The 25,274-nt window shown below is 45.6% G+C and overlaps 1 protein-coding gene across 1 annotated transcript in view; it reads left to right on the forward strand.

The window, feature by feature from the left end:
- LOC142768312 (uncharacterized) overlaps window positions 1-25,274 on the forward strand; it is a 63,430-nt gene that overhangs the window by 30,795 nt on the left and 7,361 nt on the right. The window contains exons 5-8 of the mRNA XM_075870280.1: window positions 10,769-10,846; window positions 13,057-13,264; window positions 14,229-14,376; window positions 21,845-21,963. Coding sequence (XP_075726395.1) covers window positions 10,769-10,846; window positions 13,057-13,264; window positions 14,229-14,376; window positions 21,845-21,963 — 553 coding nt within the window. The remainder of the gene's footprint in view (window positions 1-10,768; window positions 10,847-13,056; window positions 13,265-14,228; window positions 14,377-21,844; window positions 21,964-25,274) is intronic.

Consider the following 25,274-nt stretch of genomic DNA (forward strand, 5'->3'; position numbering starts at 1 on the left):
TTATTGACGACCTGTTTCGCTCCTGCGAGACCTACCGCCCCCAAACTAGTGGACTGACTGAAGGATGCAACTGGACTGTTCCTGATAGGCTCTTTATGTACGTCTCCTCCGACCAGCTAGACTGGGACGTTGCATTGCTTACCTTTCAACACCAACTTTCCAAGAGCTGCCGATTCGCCCACTGAATACGCCCGTGACACTCACCAGAGCTTGCAAAGTAGGAGAAGTCGCTCGTAAGCGCCTTTTAGCATCGCAAGAGTGGCAGGAGCAGCATTTAGACGCACATTTTCACGACGCTTCATGTGCCCCGGGGTTTCTTGTGCTGTTGTAGACCCGGACTTGGCATACTATGGACTCAAAAACTAGTTTCCCGGTACTCAGGACCCTCCAGCTTATTATGTCATGTGACCAACGTCATCTACGAGATAGCCTCTTTGCAAACTTCACCTTACTCAAATTCACAGTCTACTGACATTGTTCACGTCTTTTGCCTGGAGCTCCGCTAATCCGCAAAACCACAGAAAGCACCGAGACGGTGCTTCGGCACACTGGGTTCGTGTTACAAAACTATTTCACGCCGAAGAAGCAAGAGAGACAGCGAGAAAGACGGCGTGATTTCGGGTTTTGGGGAACGCTTCCAACATCGCAACTACCGCCTTGCTTTCCTATGTTTTCTCATAAACGTAGACATGCGCATGAGGAAGGCAGGGGACGGCCTCCACCCTCTAGTTATATGAACAATGGGCGTGAAATCTGCCCCTATAGTGACCTATTATGAAGGTGGGCTGCGCAAAGTCGGTCCCATACATTGGCGTATTAGGGAGGGAGGGCATTGTGGCGAAACTTCAACGCCCTCTCCTGAAGGGGAATCTTGGGCACGTCTATGCCCATAGCAATATTGCTGATGTGTGTTCTCGTCACTCATCAGTAGATACGAAGTGTCAATCACCTGTGGCATTTCCCGCGTACCTGTGGCACATACCCTCCCGTGGGTTTGGGTGACTGTGTTACGTGAAGTGTTTGACGACATGCGCGACGGGAATGCGACAGATGACCTGGGCGTAAACTGATAGATAGATAAATAGATAGATAGATAGATACCCTATTGTAAAAACCAGTGGCACTGCCCCAGCGCCATACCTGATTAATGGACCAGTGTCCAGTGTGGTGGTGACACTGGGACAGTGCCACGCTGCACGAGGCACGCTGGCGCTGCACACTGGCACACCCATTATCGGCCAAAATCTGGCTTTTAAATTGTGTTTAGAATTTGTGGTCATGCGCACATTGTAATTAAAGCTGAAACACGCACGCACAGAAAAAAAGAAAAAAATTGAGAAAAACTGACAGAGCCGGAGTCGAACGTGTGCCCTTAACACATCACGTAATCTGAGCCAGACGCGCCACCCACTACTCAACACCTGAAACACGAAATTGATTTTATTTTCCTACATCTGAAAAGTAATTCAGGTATCCAATATCTTGAATTTGTTGTTTACATACGCAGTGTTTCGTCTCTATGTGCTCGCGCCCAACTTGCGATTGTTAGCTCATTCCTTGCGGGTTGCGTTGGACCACATCCATCTCGCACGTTTTGCCGCAAAGCTTGTTAGCGTGGCTGCAGATGTGTTACGACAATCGTAGTGACTCGCTATGCGGTTAGTCATACCTATGAATAAAGCATCGTTCATCTGAACTGCTCACTGAGCACTGTAGATTTGGCTCCTGGATAGTTTGGAAGTATTTTCTGTCCTCCTCTTTTACTTTCCGCGAACAACAGCCGCAGCCGTTCTCTCTAGCCGAAGCGACCACTAGGCTTAGGGCCGTACTTCTTGTGCCACGGTTGATGTGAAGATCGTAGATATTCAGTTAGAAAGAGTGTAATAATCGTTAGAATGTAGTTTGATCATAACTGACCCATGAATAGTCATAATTTCACCTTCGATTACACAAATCGGAAGCTAAAAACACCAAGATCGGGCATTGCAGTGGATAACTGCTGCTGCGGACATGCGGCTTTCTACGGTACGAGCCGCAACAACTCACTGATACAGTAGGTTGGTCTTGAGTATCAGACTGATACTACTGTTATTTTGTGTTGCGAATTCTCAGTTCTGTCGATGCCGGTTATGAAATACATTGGCGAAACTCAATCAAACTTCAAGAAAAGCGCACGCGCGCCAAGGGGGGCATTCAATGGTGGGCTGGAATTTTTTCCCGAAATTCTTACATGCTCCCGCTTTGCCCCTCACCTCCAGAAGCAAGCATGGGTAAAACACGACGCATAAGTTCTGTGCTCTCGCCCCCCTGCAGGAACAAAGTTGTCGTTTGTCGCCCCCCCCCCTCGCAAAATCCTGCCAGCACCTCTGACCCGCGCGATCAACGTATGAATTCTTTAGCGTACTCGCATCTATCGCCTAAGGAGACTGAAGCTATGTGTAGCACATAGATAAGAATACCATCATATTCGGTAAATTTTACGCTTGACATGTCGCCATTCAATATGAAGTCTTACAGAAAGTGCGCTGATCGTGCCTAGTTTCTGCCAATGTGCCGCCAACATTGTCAGTTGGCAGTAGACACTGTCCAGCACAAGCAGTGCCTCCCAGCGAGCTTTAGGACATTGGCCTACGCCGTACAGTGTGGCCCAGTGCGTTTAATAGCACTGGGTGACATTGGCCACGCTGTGCAGTGTGTTCCAGTGCCTCTCAGCGCGCTGTAGTACACTAGGACACACTGTACAGCGTTTCCAGCGTCACCCAGTGCGCTGAAACGCACTGGGGGATACTGGAAACGCTGTTTTTTTATAGGGTAGATAGATAGATAGATAGTTAGATAGATAGATAGATAGATAGATAGATAGATAGATAGATAGATAGATAGATTCAATAACCATGAATATTACCATATATACTAGATTTTCAAGCGATTTTAAGTGTAATGAGAAGTGCGATTTCAAAGGAGAAAAATAGACGAAATAATACAATTTTCTCCATGAGAGCACTTTTTCAACAACTTGAATTTAGATACTGGATTGAAACCCGAGCATTGACTTCAGGTAAAACAATGTGAAAAAGAAAAAGTGCCGCCTTATCCACGAAGTGAATGATGATGAGTGGGCGAACCTCCGGAGGTAAACCTGGTAAACCATGAATCCTCTGTACATTTTGCCCACTCGATTTTATTACATTGCTCCCCCTAGCGTACGTCGCCGCACTAAATCGAACGATTGCCTTCAAACAATGACACGCTCCATACGTAACATCATTCCTATTTCATAAGATCTCGCGTCTTTCATCAACTACAAGTACCGCTTTCTAGTTTATAACATCTTGCATGTTTTCATCATCAGCTACAAGTACCACCATCTAGTAAACACTACAAGAACTAAACGAGAGGTGGTTACACACAGGAGACGGTACCGCCATCTAGTGAACACTGCAAGAACTAAACTAGAGGTGGCTACATCCAGGGGACGGTACCGCCATCTAGTGAACACTGTAAGAACTAAACTAGAGGTGGCTACATACAGGGGACGCACAGCCCACGCCCTAAGGAGCTTCGCCCCTAAAACGCGTGTTTCAATAAATTAAATGCGTTCATGTGCATATTATGTTTTTTGCGCAGTACTAAACAGAAATTAACACACTAGTTATGCGGAATATAAAGCCTACATATCTAGTAACTGAACAAATGCAGCACAACAAGTCGGCACCCCTTACAATCTTCCATCACGAGTGGAATGCGATAGCCACCTCTTTGTGTCGACCTTCTGTCGCACTGATCCCACCCTAAAACTTTAACTATGGTCGTAGCTTGGCACTGGCTGTGTGATCAAACTCTTCCGAAGCTTTAGGCACGTACGTCAAGCATTTTAGCATCGCCTCCTTCATCGGCCCGCCTTCAATCAGTCACTACACTGTGTGATGACCTTATCTCGTGGCTCGCGAATACTATCATGGGGTGGCGTAATCGTACGAGCACAACTTTTGCACCGTTCGTGTTGATGCCGATGATGCCATGACAGGTGGTAACATATCGTGTTCGGCGAATCATCCAAGATTTTCGAACCGACCAAGGAAAAACAAAAGTATAGCTATACCCGCGTGAGATATAAAGAGTGCTTTCAACAACGCTAGGGCAGTCGTACTGTTTGTTTTTTTAACTGAAGGAGAGGAATAGCATTTAAACAGCTGATATGGCATTTCCAAGTGAAATGTCACGAAAACAAAGTCTTCATAAGTCTTTATGTTGCACTCGGATGGCAGGGCGTGCGCATGGCATTCTTGGTGCACAAAAACAGAACAAACACGCGTAACTTCAGTGCCCCAGTCACGTGTAAGAACAACCTGGTCTACATTAGGGCAATTAGAGAAAGAATAGAGAATAAATAAAGCCAAGCTACTAAAGAATGAATGCACGGAAGCATTCCTCCACCGGGTGTCGCACCGTGTATTGAGAGGACAGCCACATACCATGAAGCGGCGGTTGCGAAACACGCACAATATAACATCCTCCTTCACAGCCTTACTAAGGCTACGTTAGAGATAAATCAAGCCCAGCTTATCTTCAACGCGAACGTACGAATGATCAGTGAAGAGTTTTCCGGGCTGAACAGAAAAGATGAGTGACGGTGATCCATAAGCCTGCATCGACCCTCACCCACGTGATACCGTGGCCGAAAGATCCACCTTGTAAGGTAGAACACCAAGTTTTAATCTACAAGTTGCCGTATTCTTAGTGTCCCGCCACCAATGCTCAAGTGCTTCCTAAAGAACTACGCAAAGGCTAGATCGGTGTCAGGAAGACGAAAGCGCAACGCACCAGTCTTGCATATCACTGGGACAAGATAGACCATGTGATTGACTTCGGTGGTTCTTCCATTCTAGAAATGGAAAGGAATCTGGGTAGTAGGCTCATGCTTCAGTTCGGGCACATTAGAAACACCCTCGTGAATTCCAACCTGATATGTGGGGTTTAACATCACAAAACCACCATACGATTATGAGAGACGTCGTAGTGGAGGGCTCTGAAAATTACGACAAGCTGGGGTTCTTCAACATGCACCCAAATCTGAGCACGCGGGCCTACAATATTTCCGCCAGCATCGAAAATGCAGCCGCCGCTGCCGGGATTTGATCCCGCGACCTGCGTGTCAGCAGCCGAGTACCTAAGCCACTAGACAACTGCGGCGGGCTCATGATTTCGAACCTGTTCAAACGTCCATGGTCTCCGCAAAGTTAGGGGAAGGGAAAGGGAGAGCCGAAGCCATGGTGAAAAAGGCTGCTAAATGCTTCCATAACCAATACAGCGGCCCCCTGAAGAAGGTACTGACGTATCGGTTTTTTTTTTTAAACTAGGTCCAAGTCATTTTAGCCTCCTAAAGGTTTTTAGAGCCGATATACTTTCTTAGGAGACTTCAACGCAAATATTTTCTGACTATCTGTTGGTGTCTGTTCAACCATTCAGCCACCCGGCGACTTTAACCACTTGCTCAACGTCATTCATCTTGATCTGGTGGGAGATTTTATACTTCTGAGCGTCGTCACTCAGGAAGCGAATATTACACATATTTCAGGCACAACATTTATGAATACGCAATTGTTAGGCAGTGTGTCTTTCTATTATGAAATGCATAAATATGACAATACAAAAGGGTGTTTTCTACACTTTGCCTAACAATTCAGGGTCTAAAAACCACCTGGTGTGGCCACTAACCAGTGGTTATGTGTTCTGAAAAAACATTTTTTCACACTACTGCCACAGGGCACTTATAAGAAAGAATCTTCTAAGAAAGAACACTCATTGCTTACCTGGCGCCTCCAGACAAAAAGCTATCGTTTTTCGACATCCTTTGAATGGAAGGATCAGTGAAGCTGCTCAGATTTTGCTAGGGTACTTGCGGAGTGTAAGATGTGTTCTACTATTCAAGCTCGAGATTTTCTGTCAAGACTTCGTTAGGCCAAGCATTCCGATTGAGAAATAAAGCATGTTTCTTACCAGCACACCCATCTACAACGACAAGCCCGGTAACGACGTCCACAGAAAGAGCAATAAGGACTACAACGACAACGACTGCGCCTACGATGAAGTCAACAACAATGGCAAAGACTACGACAACCACGGCTGTGAACACTACGACAACCACGACAAGGGCGATAACGGCAACAACCGCTACCAATACGACTACGACAGCATTGACCCATCGTAAGGGAACATTTTTATGTCGGTTTAGTGCTTTATTTCTTATAAAGAAATAATGAAGGCTGCTTTCTCTGAAGAAAGCTCTACGCAGTGGTCGAATAGTTTTATGGAGGCAGTTTGAGGCGTAGTGTAGTTCATTTACCAGCGTTTAAATGGCGCATTCAACTATTAGGCAGAGCTATCTATGATTAGCCGAATAAAAGTAGATATGTACGTATAAGCGAGGTATTCCGTAGTTATGTAGAATTCAATAAATCTGCTGTATGTTTCATCTGCAGATGAATCATTCATCATGTTAACATAGGTTACTGTCATAGCTTAGTACTCCTTCTGTCCATTCGAACCGTATTTTCAAGTTAAAACAAGATAAAAATATGTATAATATTGCTAAAACCCTTTAAAATTATTTTCATGGCAACTTCGCTCACGAGAAGCGGCATTACAAGTTTTGAAATTAATATTAGGAAAAATCCTGGTTATACGGCAGTCCAGCTTTTGCACAAAATCGCAGTTATGATTTTACTTTCGCCGGCGTCGACTCGGAGCGCGCATAACTCATTCCATGTTGTGTGTTTCGAATGCCCACAAAGTTAATTTGATGTCGATGCTCCTGTAACGTGTCAGAACAGTGTGCGCGCCATCAGGCTAAACAATCATAGAGAATAGATTATTGCTGTCAAGCTAGTAAAGACTATTGCACGGAAGTGTTTACCCGTCAGGTGTCACGCTGTTTATCGAAAAGACAGCGCCGTACCACGACGCAGCGCTGTGAAACACACTACATGACATCCCTCACTCTGAGGCTTCTCCACTGGCTACAGTACAGAGTCCGAGAATTCAGCCCAGCGAATCTTCATCGAAAACGGGTGGGGCTTCATGGAAGATCTTAAGGAAGTTTTCAAGAAAGAGGGTGTCAGAGTTATTCACAAACCAGAATCGACGATCACCAACTTGCTACCACGGTCAAAAGACGGATCTTCTAAGAAAGAACACACAGGAACAGTCTACAATGTGTCATCTTCTGAGAGTTCAGCCTGCTACTTGGCCGAGAGCAAGCCTTTCCCTGAAGAAATACGCCAGTGTAAGAACGACGTCAGGAAGATGGAAGCTATGGATTCCTGCCCGATGTTTTCATTAAGCACTATGCTGATGACACAGTCATCTATTCAAAGGTAGAATCGAACTACGACCAGGAAAAGCTTAATGAACATCTGGGCATGATAGGCTCTTAGTGCAAAAAAAATGGCAAATGGTGTTGAACCCAAGAAAAACAGTTTTTATGCTGATTACAAGAAAAAGCAAGCTTCTCTTATTTCCTTACGTCATAAATAACTTCCATCTTCAATTTCAAAGACCTGTGAAAAAAAAAAGACAGCAAGGACTTTCGTTGGCGCTTCCATTTGAAAAACGGAAAAAAAATTGAGGGGGCCGGCTCTTGCTCGAGTCATAACGCAGTTTCAAATTTGAAACATGGTTTCAGGCGAGGTTTCTCGACAGTGACAATTCTCACCGAGGTTTCACATTTTATTAGTCAAATCTTAGATGACAGAGGGCAAGTTGACAATATTTTTCTTGATTTCAGAAAAGCATTCGACAAAATACCACATCCGAAATTGCTGCATAAACTTAGCACGATCCTGCAGAATGAAGAGCTCATAAATTGGATAGCGGCTTATTTGATAAACAGAGAGCAAGTGGTTTGCATTAGGGGCACAAACAGCACGAGCCAGTTGGTAGGTTCAGGAGTTCCGCAGGGCACTGTCATAGGGCCGCTGCTGTTCTTAATATATATTATTGATATGAACAGCGGATTCTTGCCCGATGTTTTCATTAAGCACTATGCTGATGACACAGTCATCTATTCAAAGGCAGAATCGAACTACGACCAGGAAAAGCTTAATGAACATCTGGGCATGATAGGCTCTTAGTGCAAAAAAATGGCAAATGGTGTTGAACCCAAGAAAAACAGTTTTTATGCTGATTACAAGAAAAAGCAAGCTTCTCTTATTTCGTTACGTCATAAATAACGAACCACTCTGCCGTGTGTCAGAATATAAATACCTGGGTGTTTACGTCACAAATAGCTTGAACTGGAACCGCCATATAGATTATATCTGGGATAAATCGCAAAAGAAACTTTGGATGCTTCGTCGGAGGCTTGGTGACGCGACACCTGAAGTAAAATTTAGAGCATATAAAACCACAGTACTTCCGTTGCTGGAATATGCATGCCCAATATGAAAGCCTTATACGCAAAATAATATCAATAAATGTGAAGAGGCTCAAAATAGAGCCTTAAGATTTATTTTTAATTCCTACCGTAGAACGCAGGCCCTAACAAGTCTAGGAACTAGGGCTCATATTCTTACATTGCACGAAAGAATGAATATCAACAGCACGAAATTCTTTTTTCAGATATTCCACGGTATCTACAAAACAGAGATAACAAAAATTTTCACTCTAGACACGTCGAATTCGCGGACAAAGCACACCAAACACAATAAACCTCTGAAGCATACACAAAATCGTTCAAGAATTCTTTTATTGTATCCGCTACTGACACATGGAATAAGTTACGGAATGACGTTGTACTGTGTAAAAATGTTAAAGATTTCGAATGTGCGTTTCAAATGTTGAACTGAGCTGTGATAAGGCACTCACTTGCTCACCTGTGTTCTGCCGTGTTATGCTACAGGGTGCGCATCGAATGTTGGATTTTTTAAATTTTTTTTGCATTGCTTTTGCTTTCTTTGCGTCAAATTGTGAGATGTTCCACTTTTGCATTAACTTTTGAAATTTGGGTGCCCATATTAGCAACTTTTGTTTTGGCATGTATGGTAACAGTATGAATAAAATAAAATAAAAGAAAATAAATAAGCGGTAACAACTGGCAAACACAAACACACAATAGTGGGGGACCCTTTAGCTTTGCCGTTTATAGTTGACGCGATAGCGTAATCCAGCCCCTAGTGCACCCTTCAACCACTAAGTGCTGACTTTTGCATACTCCCTCGTCATCGAACCCCATATGACACAGATGCTGCTCGAAGTATCGAGGATAAGACCGCGTGGGTAGCGCTCCCAGTTGCTCGTGCTTGAACGTTAGCATCGTTCTTGCTCGTTAGTTCCGCGACAACACTTGACATGAATGTCCCGCAGGCACTGATTGATGAGCAAGACTGTGCAGTGTGGCCCCTTCCCTCTGCTGAAACGGCCATCTGCAGTAGTGAAGACACGTTTTTCATGATGTCTCACAGATGGCACACACACACGCACGCGCACACACACACACACACACGCACACACGCGCACGCGCAAATGGTACATACAGGTTTTTGATCTAAAGCAAGAGTCGCATGGCTTCCAAGAGACACGCCACACGCTTGCTATATCGGAGGCCATAAAGAGTATCACAATGCCTCACAGGTGGCAGCACATTACCTAGAGTTTGCTGTTTGCTTGATCAACACCTCTGGAAAGGCATGATATGTTTTTCGCTAGATAGACATAGTTGTCCATTTTTAGAGCTTGTTGAATGTTCGTTCCTGTGTGTTTTTAGCGGCGATGACTGCACTATCCCGGAATTTTTTGACGTAGTTTGATGGCCTCCCATATGAGCCTATATATTGCCGAATGGTCTAGTTTTCATCATGTCACCTGTATAACAAAATGCGTTAAGAAGACTCTTTGCACTACATACGTGGCATTTATGTAGAGTCTTTTTTCCCGAACCTGCTGCAAGTAACACCGTAGCGAAGCTGCTGCAAGTAACACCTTCTTGCCACGCGCACGGCTGCAGTTTGATCCTCAATGGGACCGAAAATTTTATTCTTCACTTTATTTGCTTTTTTCTCAAGTTTTCACTCACGGAAGATCTTTCACTCACAACCAGTGGTGCCGACGCTTACGGCGGAATGTCTACGACACGAGCTAACGCTATCGCGTTAATATAGGTACTTCGAGATTGAAGGAGTGCTCCACTAAGCATTAAGCATTGATTATTTCGGTATGACTTTAGAAATTGGTGTCGAGTCCTCGAAAATAATTTGTTGCCGAAGCTTAAAGGCATGAATCTGAAGCAAATAAACGCACCAGGTCACAGCTTGCAAGATGCAGAGGACACGATGGTCGCTTTAGAGATTCCAAGTGGGCGGTGACCGCTTTCGGCATTGCGACAGGCCAACTAGCTGCCCCGATCTGCATGGTATGCAGCGGCGTTGGAAAGAAAAAAGGCATTACTCTGCTACTCAAGGTTTCATATACATTGATTCTAACAAAAACGACCTGATGCTGCCCCCTATCAGTGGCTCTGCATTGTAAAAAAATTCGTTTCTTCATAATATTGCAGGAGGGCGCAAGATCTCACGTAGGTCACCTATATCGTCTTTCGACATCTCTTTTAGTGGAACACAGAGACACACGGCCATCTTTTAGCGCCGAAGCTCGTGACGTTTCACCAGTGGATTAGGAATGTGTAAGATGCGCGTATTGTACTGTTCAAGTTCCTGATGTCCTCTAAACACTTCGTTATCTTGATTGAGCAACTGTGTATGTCTATTCGCAGCACGCCCGTCCCCCACGACAAGTCCTGCAACGACGTCAACAACGACGCCACCAAGCACTACGACAACACTGGCTCCAGGTAGAAATAAATTCTTATGCTCTATTGCTGCCTGAATTCTCGTTATAGAAATAATTAGGGCTGCTTTCTTCTCCTAAGAAGCTGTAGCTAGTGGCCGACGAATTATATGGCGGAAGTTGGAAGCGTAATGCAGTCCGTAGAACATCTTATTACAATGTTTAAAGGGCGTATATCTTACATTGGACAAAACAAGGCAAGATTATTCTAGTACGTTGACAAAAGTACGAGATAACAAGGTACCCCCGTGTTCAGTATGCTCAATAAAACTTCAGTACATTCAACTAGAGTTCAGAAATACGTATTTTTACCAATATAGGCAATGCTTCTTACGCACCTAGGACTTGTCGTTACAATAAAGCAAAAGAAAATTGCGTATCGCACTATGTTGGAAGCCACTTATTTTGCCCGAAGAAGAACACCTTTGAAGTGAGTCAACTGAAGTGTTCAACACGAACCGCATCTTAAGTGCAGAAATCGCATACACTGACGCGTCTGTGTGAATTTAGTCTGCTATTTGGTTATGCTCGCGAAACATATATAAGCCTCTGAATGGATGACCCTTGAGTTATGCTGTATGTCATATGAATTTTGAATGCGTGTTTGAATTGATTTCGTACGCGCTTCAATTCAAAATCTCATTTCAATATTTGAAATATACAGGTGCCCTTCGAATTCTAAACATATGCAGAACTAGCTGGTACAGCGCCGAAATTGAAATCACTGTTTTATCAGCCTTGTTTCTTGGAAAAATAGAGAAAAAAACTTTGTTCTCATTGATTTTGGTACGGCATTCAACCTCCGAAAGCCTTGAGTGACCTCCCTGTTGATCGCTGGTGCCGTAAAGATCTTTATCTCACCACAAGGCACCTATGTCCGACTTAAAAAGCGGATGGCCATTTTCGCAAGAAGGCAATCGCAAGAAGGCCTTTGCGCCGAAATGACCTGAGGGTCTTGTTTCTAAGAAGTTGAAGCCATAGAGTGGGTCTTCTGGAGAATACCCGCCTGTCAACAGAAAGCGTATCTGCATCGTTCTGGCTCCAGCTGCCATTGTCCAAAAGGCGGGAGCTTTAGATACCTCCTCGATCACGAAATTATACCGTCGGTGGTGACCGTGTCTCAGCGTCGTGGATCAGTGATTTAATGAAGATCACCACGTGACGACATCGCCATATCTCCTAAGCATAACGTCACATTTCGCTGTACATTGTGACGTGACGTCACCAACTCTTGCGTGAAGCCACGTTACGTGACGCCACCTTGTGCCGTTGTAGCGCCCTCTTTGGCTCGACGAACAGAATCGGAGTAGAGCGTGACTTCGGAAGAAGAAAAATAAGGCGGCTGTGTACCGCGGTGCGTTAAGCCGCAGATCGTATTCCCGGCTTCATTATAGGTTTTTTGCCACGAAAAAGATTTGTAGTCTTACCTGGTTGTACAAGGAACCGTATGATTTTCACGCTTTGCTTTCATTGATGCTTTTCGACCGTCGAGAACGTCATCAACGTCGGCCCGCCGTTTTCTGTGACATATGCCCTATAATGCTCTCGTTTTAAGATTTGCGAAGTCTATTATCACTGTTCTTCGGCTGAGGTGTACTGTGACTCACATTGTACCTTTTCCTTACACCAGGGGTTATTTTATGTGGGTACGTGACTAGATGGCAATGTTTCACGTTGCACATGGCTGGGATTTGAGATCACTGTTGCCATGACCCGTGAGTGGTGTTCGCCATACTGTATGCCAGTTTTTGTACATGGAATTATAAATGTATAACCCTGATAGCGCCCATACGAAGGTGGTTTATAGGAAGAAAGACAGAAATGGTCTAGGTACATTTCGTCCACTACAAAGTCCTGCTAACTTAACATGCCAGCAGAGACAGCTCATACCATTTTGGGCCTGACACTTTCCACACTCCCGTTTAGTGTTACTGCTGTTAACATTTTGCGGTTTAGCTATAATATATGCGAGGATTTCAAGCTGTTTTGGCATGTGTCAGTTATTCCATAAAAAAGCTTAGTTGGTTTTTGTGGTCTACAGATAATATTGCAACATCATTGTACAACAACCAATTAGCGAAGCGTCCAATGTGTGGACGCACTTTCTTATTGGTCATTTCAGTTCCAGAACGAAGGTTCAGTAGTCAAGTGCATATCAACTTGTAAAGTTCCACCCAAAAGGCCCATTTTGTGCTTTCTGTCTCTCACTCGCAGTGAAGGCAATCATCTGCACAGTAGGTGAAACCGCCACATCTGTAGACATGTACCCGTCAGAATACTGCGACTACATCTTTTACACCAACGTGTACCCAAGAAGTGGACAAATTGACGTCAGCGGACACAGCAACCGCAGCTGGACCGTTTTCCAAGAGGTGGCCGCTAAACGAAGCAATATAGAGTTTGGGGTTTCATTTTCCTTTCAGTAAGTGGCACATTATAGATTTTTAACGCTGGTGACACTTAAAAAAAATGGCACTCTCCCAAGTTGCACTGTCGCGTTCATGTTAGTTCCCTTCAGTTAATGGCGTCATGAATATACCATAATGTGGTGGGTTTTAAAGCATCATCATCATCATCATCATCATCATCATCATCATCATCAGCCTCACTACGTCCACTGCAGGACAAAGGCCTCTTCCATGTTCCTCCAGTTAACCCAGTTTTAAAGCAAAGGATCTTTATCCAGGAACACAGGGGTGTGTCGTACTCAGGGAAACACTCAAAAAGAGGGCCACGGAAAAAATCGCAGCTCTGAATCCTATTGCAACATTTTTTTCAAGACTCTACTCTATAGCCGCGCGGGCTTTTCAGGAACAATTTTTATCGCACGCGGGAGAGCGTCGTTGGCAGAAGTCGAACCATTACATCATTACGAGCCTGTTTAGAGGATTGGCTGCTTTAATAATCTTCTATTCACCTTATTCTTCGCGAGCTTATTCCATTTTATCCTTGGCAACCTAATTTTAGTTCCTCTAAGTGTCCAAGTTTTTTGACGGAATATACCATCTCTTGGTAACCATTCAATTTTGTTACTGCGAATCTTCTCTGAGTACTACACACTACTTAGCCAGGCGAAGTCCATTAATTTTAATTGATGTTAAACATAAATCCCTTTAAGACCTCTATAAGGTTCCCGAACGCTAGCGTTGTGATTCACACTCCTACTGCCAGTCCCACCATATTGTGATAGTATACCCAAACATAACAGAGTGCGTCATAGGTAGAACTTGAATCACGTGTGCAGTTCTAACGTACCAAAACTTCTACAAAAAGGAGTACCAGTGATCACTTAATGCAGAATCGCGAATAACTTATTAGTTTACGTTGTTTGAACATACCACTTTTTTCTAGGGCTTGTCGAAAGCCTAATTCATTGTGAAATGCAGAATTATTCCACTGGAATACCTCGATGAAGCGGCTGGCTCTCTGGACGCCCTGAGGAGGCGGGGCATCAGGCACTACGGATTCCTGACTGGGCTTTATTTTGAGGCGGACTACGAATACGCCTTTATGCAAACTCGAGCGGTCATTGCGGTACGTGATGCGGATTCCGTTAAGAGTCACACGATGTTTACAGGGAAGATGACTGCCGACCGCCTTGAAGATGTGTGGAGAGATGTGAAACCGAACGACGACCTCGCACATTACGCATTTACCGTCTAGTTGTACTACAAACAAAACTGTATATCATTACAGAAGGTTTCAAGATTATCTAAGTGATTCCTAGTTGTGTGGTGTGTTTTTCGCAAGGCAGTAGCTACACGTGTAATGGCGTTAAATATGAAAATGAAAAAAAAGAATGCCTGTGGAAGTATAGTCAGGAGGTAGAGAACAATAACAGCCCCGTCAGCGTGCGAAACCACAACTAAGAAGCAGTGCTAGCATGTTTGACCTCAAAGATCTCCGCGCTTGCAATTGTTCCCCTTCAGATTTCGCATAATATATGGCTACAGAGGATCAAGACCTGCAGTGAAAGTGTTTAAATGTTTGCCCCTAAAATAATAATAATAATAATAATAATAATAATAATAATAATAATAATAATAATAATAATAATAATAATAATAATAATAATAATAATAATAATAATAATAATAATAATAGTTGCTGATGATGATGTTGTGTTGTTGAACGTCCTGAAACCTTCATATGATCTATTGCCGAACCTAAAGTTTGAAACACGCATCTATCAAAAGATGTATTAGAGCAATCAAAAGCTGCAAGACAGGAGACCGACGGCTACAAGAGGGGACCACCTAGCTGGAGATGTACACAAGTGCCACATGGTTAGCTTCGCTTTTTAGACGTCTCTACTAAGTGACTGGATGAAAGTTTGTTTCTTTGAAATTTAGGTGCCTTATTTAGCATGAACTATAAACGCAAGCACGAGTATAAAATCTCGTAATTCCGCTATTTTCTTTCAAGAAACAGGTTTCTTATCTGTCGTGTCGCATAGGCGAATGACGTGCGCTAGGAGAGCACCTTTGCATTTACTATGTTACATTCGCCGAACATAAAGCATTGCCTTAGGCACTCCTCGGAAGAATTTCAGCGACGATATCCTGCCGTGTTATTTTATATTAAGTTCGAGTATGCTTGATAACAATATGGGGCGCGGTCGCGGCGGTATTACAATGCCAATAAATAAAGAGAGCTGTTTCACACAAAAAGTACTTCATCATTTTCCAATAAGGACAGGCCAGACATGTATGCTCTAATTTAGTAATGTGTTGCCAAAATGGCGATGTAGAGCCTTTATTGGGAGCTTAGTGTCATATTGTCACGGGCTAAGTAGATGACTGAGGATGACGACGACGAAGTGCTGATCGGGAACGTGCTCGTACTGCAGCAGCGTCGTACGCATTAGCTCGCCAGTATATTCGCCCGTACGCATTTGCTCACCAGTGTATACTTTATTCCCCGTAACATCATTGGTCGAAGGTGCGGGGTACCACTCACTATACAGCCCAACGAGCTGGATCTTCGCAGCGGACGGCGCATCGCAGCTACCACGATGACTGACCAGGCTACTCAATGTCAACAAGATCCGTCAGCCCCGCAGCCGATCGTTGTGGTGCAACCTCGTGACCCAGGTCCATTCAACGGCACAAGTGGCATAGACGCCGATGACTGGCTGGTTCAATATGAGCGCGTCAGCAGCAGCAACCATTGGAGTCCGACGCTTATGCTGGCGAACATTATCTTCTACTTGCATGGCATGGCAAAACTCTGGTACGAGACACATCAAGAAGAGTTCACTAGCTGGGACTTCTGTAAGCAGAAATTGCGCTATCTATTTGGGAAACCCATCGGACGTCAAGTGGCCGCAAAGAAAGAGCTTGCGACTCGTGCCCAGACATCGACAGAGCCGTACATCGCGTACATCCAGGACGTGTTGGCTTTGTGCCGCAAGGCCGACAGGGACATGCTCGACGAGGACAAAGTCGGACACATCCTGAAAGGAATTGCCGATGACGCCTTCAATTTTCTCCTGTGCAAGGACTGCTCGACGGTGGAGTCGGTCATCGAAGCACGTCGTCGCTTCGAACAGGCAAAAAGTAGGCGCATAGTTCACCGATTTGACCGCCTTCCCAACACGGCGGCTACGTCTTCTTGCGAAGATTCGCCCACACTAAACCAACCACCAGCGCCAGAAAACGTCACCAGAATAGTCCGTCGGGAACTCGAGGCTATGGCTCCCGCTATGTCTAGCGTCAGCGCGCCAGAACACAACCTCGATGCTGTTTCAATGATACAGGCCGTGGTTCGCCAAGAGATCGCGAATATGGGCATTTCGCCACCTCATCAAATGCCCCTGCTACTTCCAGCTCAGCTCCAGTCGTTGCGGCTGCCACTCCGAACCGCACGTTCGCGCCACGACGAAACCCAGCTGAATGGCGCACTCATGATGATCGGCCCATATGTTTCACGTGCCATCGGATAGGACACAAAGCTCGCCATTGCCGCAGCCGTTGGACCTCATCACCTCAACCGAGCTTCTATGATTGGCGGCCTCGCTCTGAACGTGCACCTTATGCCCCGTCCTACCGTGCTGAGACAGGTGCAGAGCATAATCCAGAACGTCGGACCAGCCGCTCGCCATCGCCCGTGCGTCGTCAGTCCCGCTCGCCCCAACCCCGCCGTTCTCGGTCTCCCTACAACCCTCGCTCAGAAAACTAGCCGGTGCAGCCCCCCGGAGGTGACGCTGCATACACGTTTCGGACTGCGAATCTTCTGATTACTCCTGACTAGCGGTGCAACCTCTTTACAATTCTCGTTGATGGTTTACCTATAACTGCTCTTATTGATACCGGTGCACAAATATCTGTGATAAGCTCAGACCTCCACCGCCGCCTCCAAAAAGTTCTGACGCCTCCACCGCCGCCTCCAAAAAGTTCTGACGCCTGCGATTGCACCTACCGTTCGTACAGCGGATGGGAGTACTCCTGCTGTGCTTGAAATGTGCACTGCGCGATTAACAATTTCTGAGCATCAAACTTCAGTTCTGTTCGCTGTACTAGAAAATTGCCCTCTTGACCTCATCCTTGGAATCGACTTTCTGACTTCACATGCTGCACTCATTGACTGTTCCAAAGGTCTTCTTCGGCTCGAACTACCATCCTTTTCGGAGACCGTCTCTACCAGCCCACCTCGTCTACGCTCTGTCGATTTCCTTAGACTTCCGCCGCAAGCTGCAGTCCAAGTCCAACTCTCGCCATATCCTGCAGTACCCGATGGTAATTATGTTGCTGCCCCAATTTCTGACGTCGCCATGACACGCAATGTTGCACTCCCCTACACGGTGGTTACCGTTAAGGACAACCGAACTTCGTTTCCCGTCCTCAATTTCGGCCTCTCAGCGCAAGTTATTCCTCGCGGCATGCCACTTGCGCATCTTACACCACTTATCGACCACACAGTTTCCGCTCTAACCACCGATTCGCCACCCGATTTTTCATCAACGTCGTTCTCGTCTCGTTCCTGTTCCGACCTTTTCAAGCCAATGCTATCTGACAAGCTCACCTCTGAACAAGTCTTTGCTTTTTGCCGTGTGCTTGCTTCTTATCACGACATCTTTGACTTCGGCGACCGTAATTTGGGCCAGACATCCGTGGTAACCCATCGCATCGACACCGGTGACGCTCGACCCATTCGGCAATGACCCTACCGTGTGTCGGCTCCGGAGCGTGCTATTATACAGCGAGAAGTCGATAAAATGCTTGATAAGGGCATAATCGAACCCTCATCTAGTCCCTGGTCCTCACCCGTTGTACTTGGTAAAAAGAAGGACAATAGCTGGAGATTGTGTTGATTATCACCATCTCAACCATATTACCAAGAAAGATGTCTATCTCCTACCGCGCATAGATGATGCACTCGATTGCTTGCACGGTGCCAAATATTTCTCTTCAATAGACCTTCGCTCAGGCTACTGGCAGATCGCTGTGGACGACAAAGACAGAGAGAAGACGGCCTTCGTGACTCCTGATAGACTTTATCAGTTCAAGCAGATGCCTTTTGGATTATGCAATGCCCCCGCGACATTTGAGCGCATGATGGGCTCTCTCCTTCGAGGCATAAAGTGTACCATCTGCCTCTGCTGTCTTGACGACGTTATTGTTTTTTCAACTACTTTCGACGACCATCTTACCCGTCTGTCCGCAGTGCTTGATGTTTTTCGACGTGCCAACTTGCAACCTAACTCGTCCAAATGCCGCTTTGGACAACGCCAAATCTGCGTACTCGGCCATCTTGTTAACGCTGTGGGCTTTCAACCAGACCCTGCAAAAGTCCGAGCAGTTCGCGACTTCCCCACACCCCGCTCAGCCAAGGAGGTCCGACGTTTTCTGGGGCTGTGCTCCTATTTCCGTCGTTTTGTCGAGAAGTTTGCTGAAGTAGCCCGTCCTCTAACCTGCCTCCTCAAAACGGATATCGCATTCACCTGTGGCCAACAGCAAGCAAACGCCTTCTCGTCGCTCGTTGACATTCTCACCAATCCACCAGTCCTAGCACACTTCGACCCATCTGCCACCACGGAGCTTCGTACTGACGCCAGTGGCCACGGCATAGGCGCAGTGCTCGCACAGCGGCAACAAGGTATGCACCGCGTCGTCGCGTATGTAAGCCGACTGTTGTCGCGCTCGGAACAAAATTATTCCATCACAGAACGCGAGTGCTTAGCTCTCGTCTGGGCCATTGCGAAATTCCGACCGTACCTGTATGGCCGACCATTCTCAGTTATTACCGACCACCATGCGCTTTGCTGGCTCTCCTCACTCAAGGACCCTACGGTACGCCTTGTTCGCTGGGCGCTGCGCTTACAAGAGTACACTTTTTCCGTATCCTATAAATCCGGACAACTTCACAAGGATACCGACTGCTTGTCCCGTTCCCCAGTTGATCCCCCTGACACGAGGGAAGATGAGCAAGAGGCCCTCGTTCTTGCAATTACCGACTTCACTGACATAGCTGCTGAACAACGCCGCGACCCCTCTTTTCGTGCTATTATCAATGGTCTGCACTCTCCCCACCCTGACCACTCCTTACAACTGTTCGTTCTTCACAACGACATCTTGCACCGCTACGACACCTGCCCTGATGGTGCTGAGCTTTTACTCGTTGTTCCTGTGCATCTTCGCTCAGACGTTTTGGCCCAGCTGCATGATGCCCCCTCCGCTGGACACCTAGGGGTGTCACGCACGTATGACCGCATTCACCGCCGATTCTTTTGGCCTGGCCTCTACCGTTATGTGCGACAGTACGTTGCGGCATGCGACCTCTGCCAGCGCCGCAAGACACCTGCTCTGAAACCTCCTGGTACCCTCCAGCCCATTGAAGTACCAGATGAGCCATTTTTCCGAGTCGGCCTCGATCTTCTAGGACCCTTTTCCGTGTCGGCCACTGGTAATAAGTGGATTGCTATTGCTACCGACTACGCAACGCGGTATGCCGTTACACGCGCCCTCCCCGCCAGCTGCGCTACTGATGTAGCCGATTTCCTTCTTCATGACATCATTCTGCGTCATGGTGCTCCTCGTCAGTTGATCACCGACCGCGGCAGCTGTTTTCTATCTAAAGTAGTCGACGAGCTCCTGCGATCCTGCTCTACCCACCACAAGTTCACTACAGCGTACCATCCGCAAACCAACGGCCTCACGGAACGCCTCAACCGTACCCTGACGACAATGTTAGCAATGTACGTCTCTAAGAATCACAAAGATTGGGACATCCATTTGCCTTTCGATACCTTCGCATACAACAGTTCACGTCATGATACAGCTGGATTTTCACCTTTTTACCTACTGTTTGGTTATGACCCGCCTTTGCCCATGGACACCATGCTCCAATCTGACGCCCCCTCATCGACTGCTTATGCTCGTGATGCCCTGGCCCGAGCTGACATCGCCCACTAAGTCGCCCAGGATCGTTTATGTGCTTCGCAGCTTAACCAAAACAGTGCTTACGATCGCCGGCACCGCGACGTACAGTACTCTCCGGGGTCACTCGTCTTGCTGTGGTTACCATCATGTCGTGTTGGTCTCAGCGAAAAACTAATGTCGCGTTACGTTGGCCCCTACCGCGTCATACGCAAGGTCACCAGCGTGACCTATAAGATAGCGCCACTCCGCACCACGTCAGTACCAGCTTCAGCCCCGACCCATATAGTGCACGTCTCACGGCTTAAACCATACTTCTCACGCCTCCAGAATTGATCGCACCGGGACGGTGCTTCTGCCACCGGCGGGTAATGTCACGGGCTAAGTAGATGCCTGAGGATGACGAGGACGAAGTGCTGAACGGGAACGTGCTCGGACTGCAGTAGCGTCGTACGCATTAGCTCGCCAGTATATTCGCCAGTACGCATTTGCTCACCAGTGTATACTTTATTCCCCGTAACAATATTTCTTTATATATGTGTTCTTTAGGAAGTGAAGCAAGTATAAGTTGTTTTTTGAACAGTATTACTACTTGCCCATGTCACTTTACACTTAACGGAAACAAGAGTTTACCACTCCGGCAGTTTTGTTTTTACCCGCTGTTCGTTTGAGTGTGAGTTTTGCAGTCGCACGTAAAACCATGAAATGCACCATGCTTAAGCCACTGAATTAGTGTTGAGAAAAACACTTTGCCTTTTTCATGTATGAAGTTATGGTCAGTCCCATAAATATATTGACCATTAAATCACTAACAGTAGCAGTGGCATGTTTTTTAGAGATATAAAAGTGCGAAGGTTAGCGAAGCATGCGCTGGAAAATTGCCATGGCAAAGCTCTCAGACCAGTAGGCGCATCACAGAGGGTTGTTTTACATTTCGCACCATCTCTTGCATAATAATTATAAGGTTTTCAATTTGCTGTGTTTCAGCTGAGACTAATAAGATTCGAAAGAAGCGGATAATTTAAAAACATGTTCAGAGCATATCGCTAGTTAATACGCATGGCTTAATTACAAATCTACAATAACTACTTTGCTGCCATGAATGCATCGTTGCCATGATTGTTTCACTATTATTCCACTAATACAGTAAGAATCATTATCACGGTAAATAGCAATAATTAGTAACGAAAGCGTAAGAGCTGCACATGAAGTCCGCGGATGTTGTTCGATAACCTGACAATGGGATTGATATAACTGTGAATTTACTAACATTGTGACGCTCTAGCAAGTGGGTTGAAAACTTCAGTTATGATGAGGATACGTGTGTCTTCATTTTTTCCGTATCTTAGTCTCGGCTCTGTAAGTGCACTGAAGTCAAAGCGTCGTTGCTCCTTCTGCAAGGAAGAAAGAACATTTAATGTCTACGGAATGTTTTTGTTATAAAAACATGCACATGTATGCTTTACGTTTTTTACACCATTAGATATATATTTACAGTTGCTCTGTAACATGTTCTATGTTAATATTTTCACTAATAAGCACTTCATAATTTTTAGACAAGCTTAACAGTCTGCTGTGTTTCATGGTGTAGTAGTGGTTGTTTAATGTCAAATTTACGTGTGCAGAAATTGAAAGGGATGCAGGCCTCGGACCGGACAGCGAAGACCGTCTTCGCCTTTGGTCTTTATCAATATAGCGACCGAATTATGCCCACCGTCAAAGCGGTAGTCGCTAACGTGACAAAGTAAGTAAAGTCCTCCCCTCATCTGAATTTCTAGACTTTGAAGTTCGTCTCTATTTTAAAGCCTAACCAACATTGCGAGGTAATCGAAAGACCACACAGCACGTAAGAAGAAGTACACAAGTCTGATTGCAAAGCCAACGCTCTCACTGCAGTAACACTTCGAATGACACACGCGAAAAGTTTGTAAAAAAGGGCGTAAAAATAAAAACACCAAGTTAAACTGTTATGTACCATAGATAATCTGTCTAACAACTTATTTCTCCGAATGGTTCTTCAGTAATATATAGTGTCCACGTTTCCTATACCAATGTATAGGAAACGTGGACCGAATGGCACGAACATAAAAAAAGTTGGTGAGGAACTAGAAGTGACATTAATATATGACTTCAGGTGAAATTGAAAAATCAAGGTAAATTTTATCCCATTTGAGTACTGTGTGGAGATGGATGAATAACAATGGCCATGATGATCAGATTACTGTGTGGTGTGCTGACGGTTAATGCTACGAGTAGCTTAAATCTAATGCACATTTATTGGCACCAAACTTTATGCATGAAAACTTTCAAAATTAGTCGTACACGAACCTAAGTGAACGTGTTCATTCACATACTTTTAGAAGAGGGCTATCCTCTTTACTCTCTCAATGGTTTATAATCATGCATAACCATGTTAGTCGGACTAAGCTATTCTGGCGTAATCAAACATTTTTTGAACGCATATACGCCCAAATAAATGAAAGTCAATCAGAATTACCCACACTTTGCTTCGCGATCAGTCCTATATAGTCAGACATAGGAGTTTTCTACTCAACAGGTAATCTTCGCGAAAAACACTACTGAAGTACGGCTCACTTAGACTCGCACACATGAATAGTTAGCTTCGAGAAGCATTCGCAGTCTTCGACTCACCAAAGGCGTCCTCAACGAAGCATACTAGAATTCAAAAGCAACCGATTTTATTCAGATGGACTTAGTCAGAGTGACACTAAGGATAGTTGAACTCTGAATGTATCTGAGTGACTTGGTTCAATGGAGAGCCTTCCAATCTATGCTGGGAAAATACGTATACGTAAGGGGAGCTTGTAAGCGGATAAATCTAAAATCTAAATAAGTGCGACATCAAGCGAATGAGTGTATATCTCTGTTTTAAGATTTTAAAGTGAAAATGAGTGCAACATCAACTTAATGCGTGTATATATCTGCTTTTACCTTGACTTACAATTTGAATAGCAGTCAATATTTGACTGAGGGAAGACAAGTTCGAGCAAAAAGACGTGGTTTCTCTTGTTTATATAAGTTCAAATGGCCTGGCTGATTTAGCTGCTCACTTGGCCTCACAAAATTTTGCAATCAGTGCGGGTAGATATTGTCACGTACGTGATGGTGGACTGGATAGTGCATAGACCATAGGAGAGGCAGACCACGACCGTAATTAGTTAAATGTAATTTATTGCGCTCATACTCGCACCCGAAAGCCACTTAACGGGCACCGCTTGGCGAGGGCGAAAAAAAGGAGAGGGTGCCTAAACGGTGGCTCCCAGACTGCGTTGGGTGGATGCGAGATCCGTTATCTCTTCGTGACACAGCTACACATCGGGCATCAGGACGGCGCATAATTACACTCGATCGCATGCGCGACGCTGGTACAGAACTCAATAACATTGCCCAGCCCACTTCGCTTTTCCCAAATGCACATGGCATTGTCCCTCCGTGAAAAAGTGCATCCTCGTGAATCGAAAAGACCGCAGCAGAAGCAAACGAAGAAAATTGCAACGGCCAAGTGAGAGTACCTTGAGGAAAATGTCAGTCTGCTAATGCTCAAAAAATGTTTTTGAGGCGCTGGAGTTCTTCATTGAGAACCCGGCGGCGAATAAGGGTCCATACAAGAACGCGGTCACTGGGCGCGTACAGTCGGCCTCGCCATCCTTGTTTGAAAAGTAGAGTGTCCACGTGTTGCTGATTTTGACACGTTTTCGAGCATGCTGGCGGTTTCCCTCGGCACGTTGAAAGAATCCGGTGACATCTGTACGAGTGCTCCCGTATTATACCCGAGGTGACGTTGCATCCAGCATGGTGGTGACTGAGCGGCCGAAGACCAACTCGAAAGGAGTCATCTGCGTATCTCCTGCGATGCAGTGTTGTACGCGAACAAGACGTACGGGAAGCCTCCATCCCAAGCTTTGTACCCGACGTCAACGTATATGGCAAGCACGTCGGCGAGGGCCTTATTCAAGCGCTTCTTCAGGCCGATTGTCTGTGGGTGGTAGGCTGTGCTTTTCCGATTATGCTTTCGGTTTAAGCATGAAATCTGCTGCATGCGGTGAAGGCCGCACTCTTGTCGGTGATAATGAGCATAAGTGCGCCATGGGACACAACAAGGTTCTTCGCGAAGAAGCTGGTACCTTCGCCCGTGTGGCAAGAATGTGTTGCCGTGGTCCCCACGTACATTGTAAGGTAGTCTTTTTCTACCACTATCCACTTTATTCTAAAGCCTGAAGTCAAAAAAGCACCAAGCAAATCCATTCCGATTTTCTTGAATGGCTTCTCCACTGCAGTGCTTTGTTTCGTTTCAGGAAGCCTGCGGGCCTTCTCTGCAGCGTTTTTTGACATGGACAAAAATGGCGAGTTTATACACAGTGTGCGACATCCATGCTCGAGCCGGGTCAGTTGTATTTTCCTTGAGTTTGCCGCAGTATACTAGTTAACTCACAGATGTGCTGATGTCACTTCGTCGTGAAACTCCTCCAAATTTTTTTGCCATACAGTGACTAAAAGCACTTGTAGGTAGGTTGTTCTGTTCTCTACAAGCAGGTTGTTCTACAGGCACACCAAAAAAAAAAAAAACCGAGCGCCAGAGCGTCTTTGGCGGTGAAATGCTGTTACCTTCAAGGTGTTGAAGTACGCCATGTAGACTAAACTCAGCACGAAGGTCGATCGCAAACGTGCCGGAACTCACGGGTCAAAGAGCGAGATGACCTGATGTGTCTCGTAGCAAATCAACACAGACCGTGATGTCGTGAAGACCTTGAAGTGCTTCCCGTACAGATGCGGCCAAAATTTCCTGACTGCTCAACTGAGATCAAGCCGTTCCTTTTCTCTCGATGGGAATTGCAGCTTTTGATAGAGACTTGTTTGCATAGGTGGTGGTTTACTCGAGGCTGTGCTTCCTCTGAAACATCATTCAGGTCTTTTCCGAGTTCCACGCCATTTGCATCTGTATGGACCTATCTGTCAGCGCTTCCATCGAAGTGGCCTAGTATTTACGACGACTGCACCCAATTTTGTTGTTCACACACACAAAAAAATCATTCT

Source organism: Rhipicephalus microplus, chromosome 8 (genome assembly GCF_043290135.1).
Source record: "Rhipicephalus microplus isolate Deutch F79 chromosome 8, USDA_Rmic, whole genome shotgun sequence".
NCBI lineage: Eukaryota > Metazoa > Arthropoda > Arachnida > Ixodida > Ixodidae > Rhipicephalus > Rhipicephalus microplus.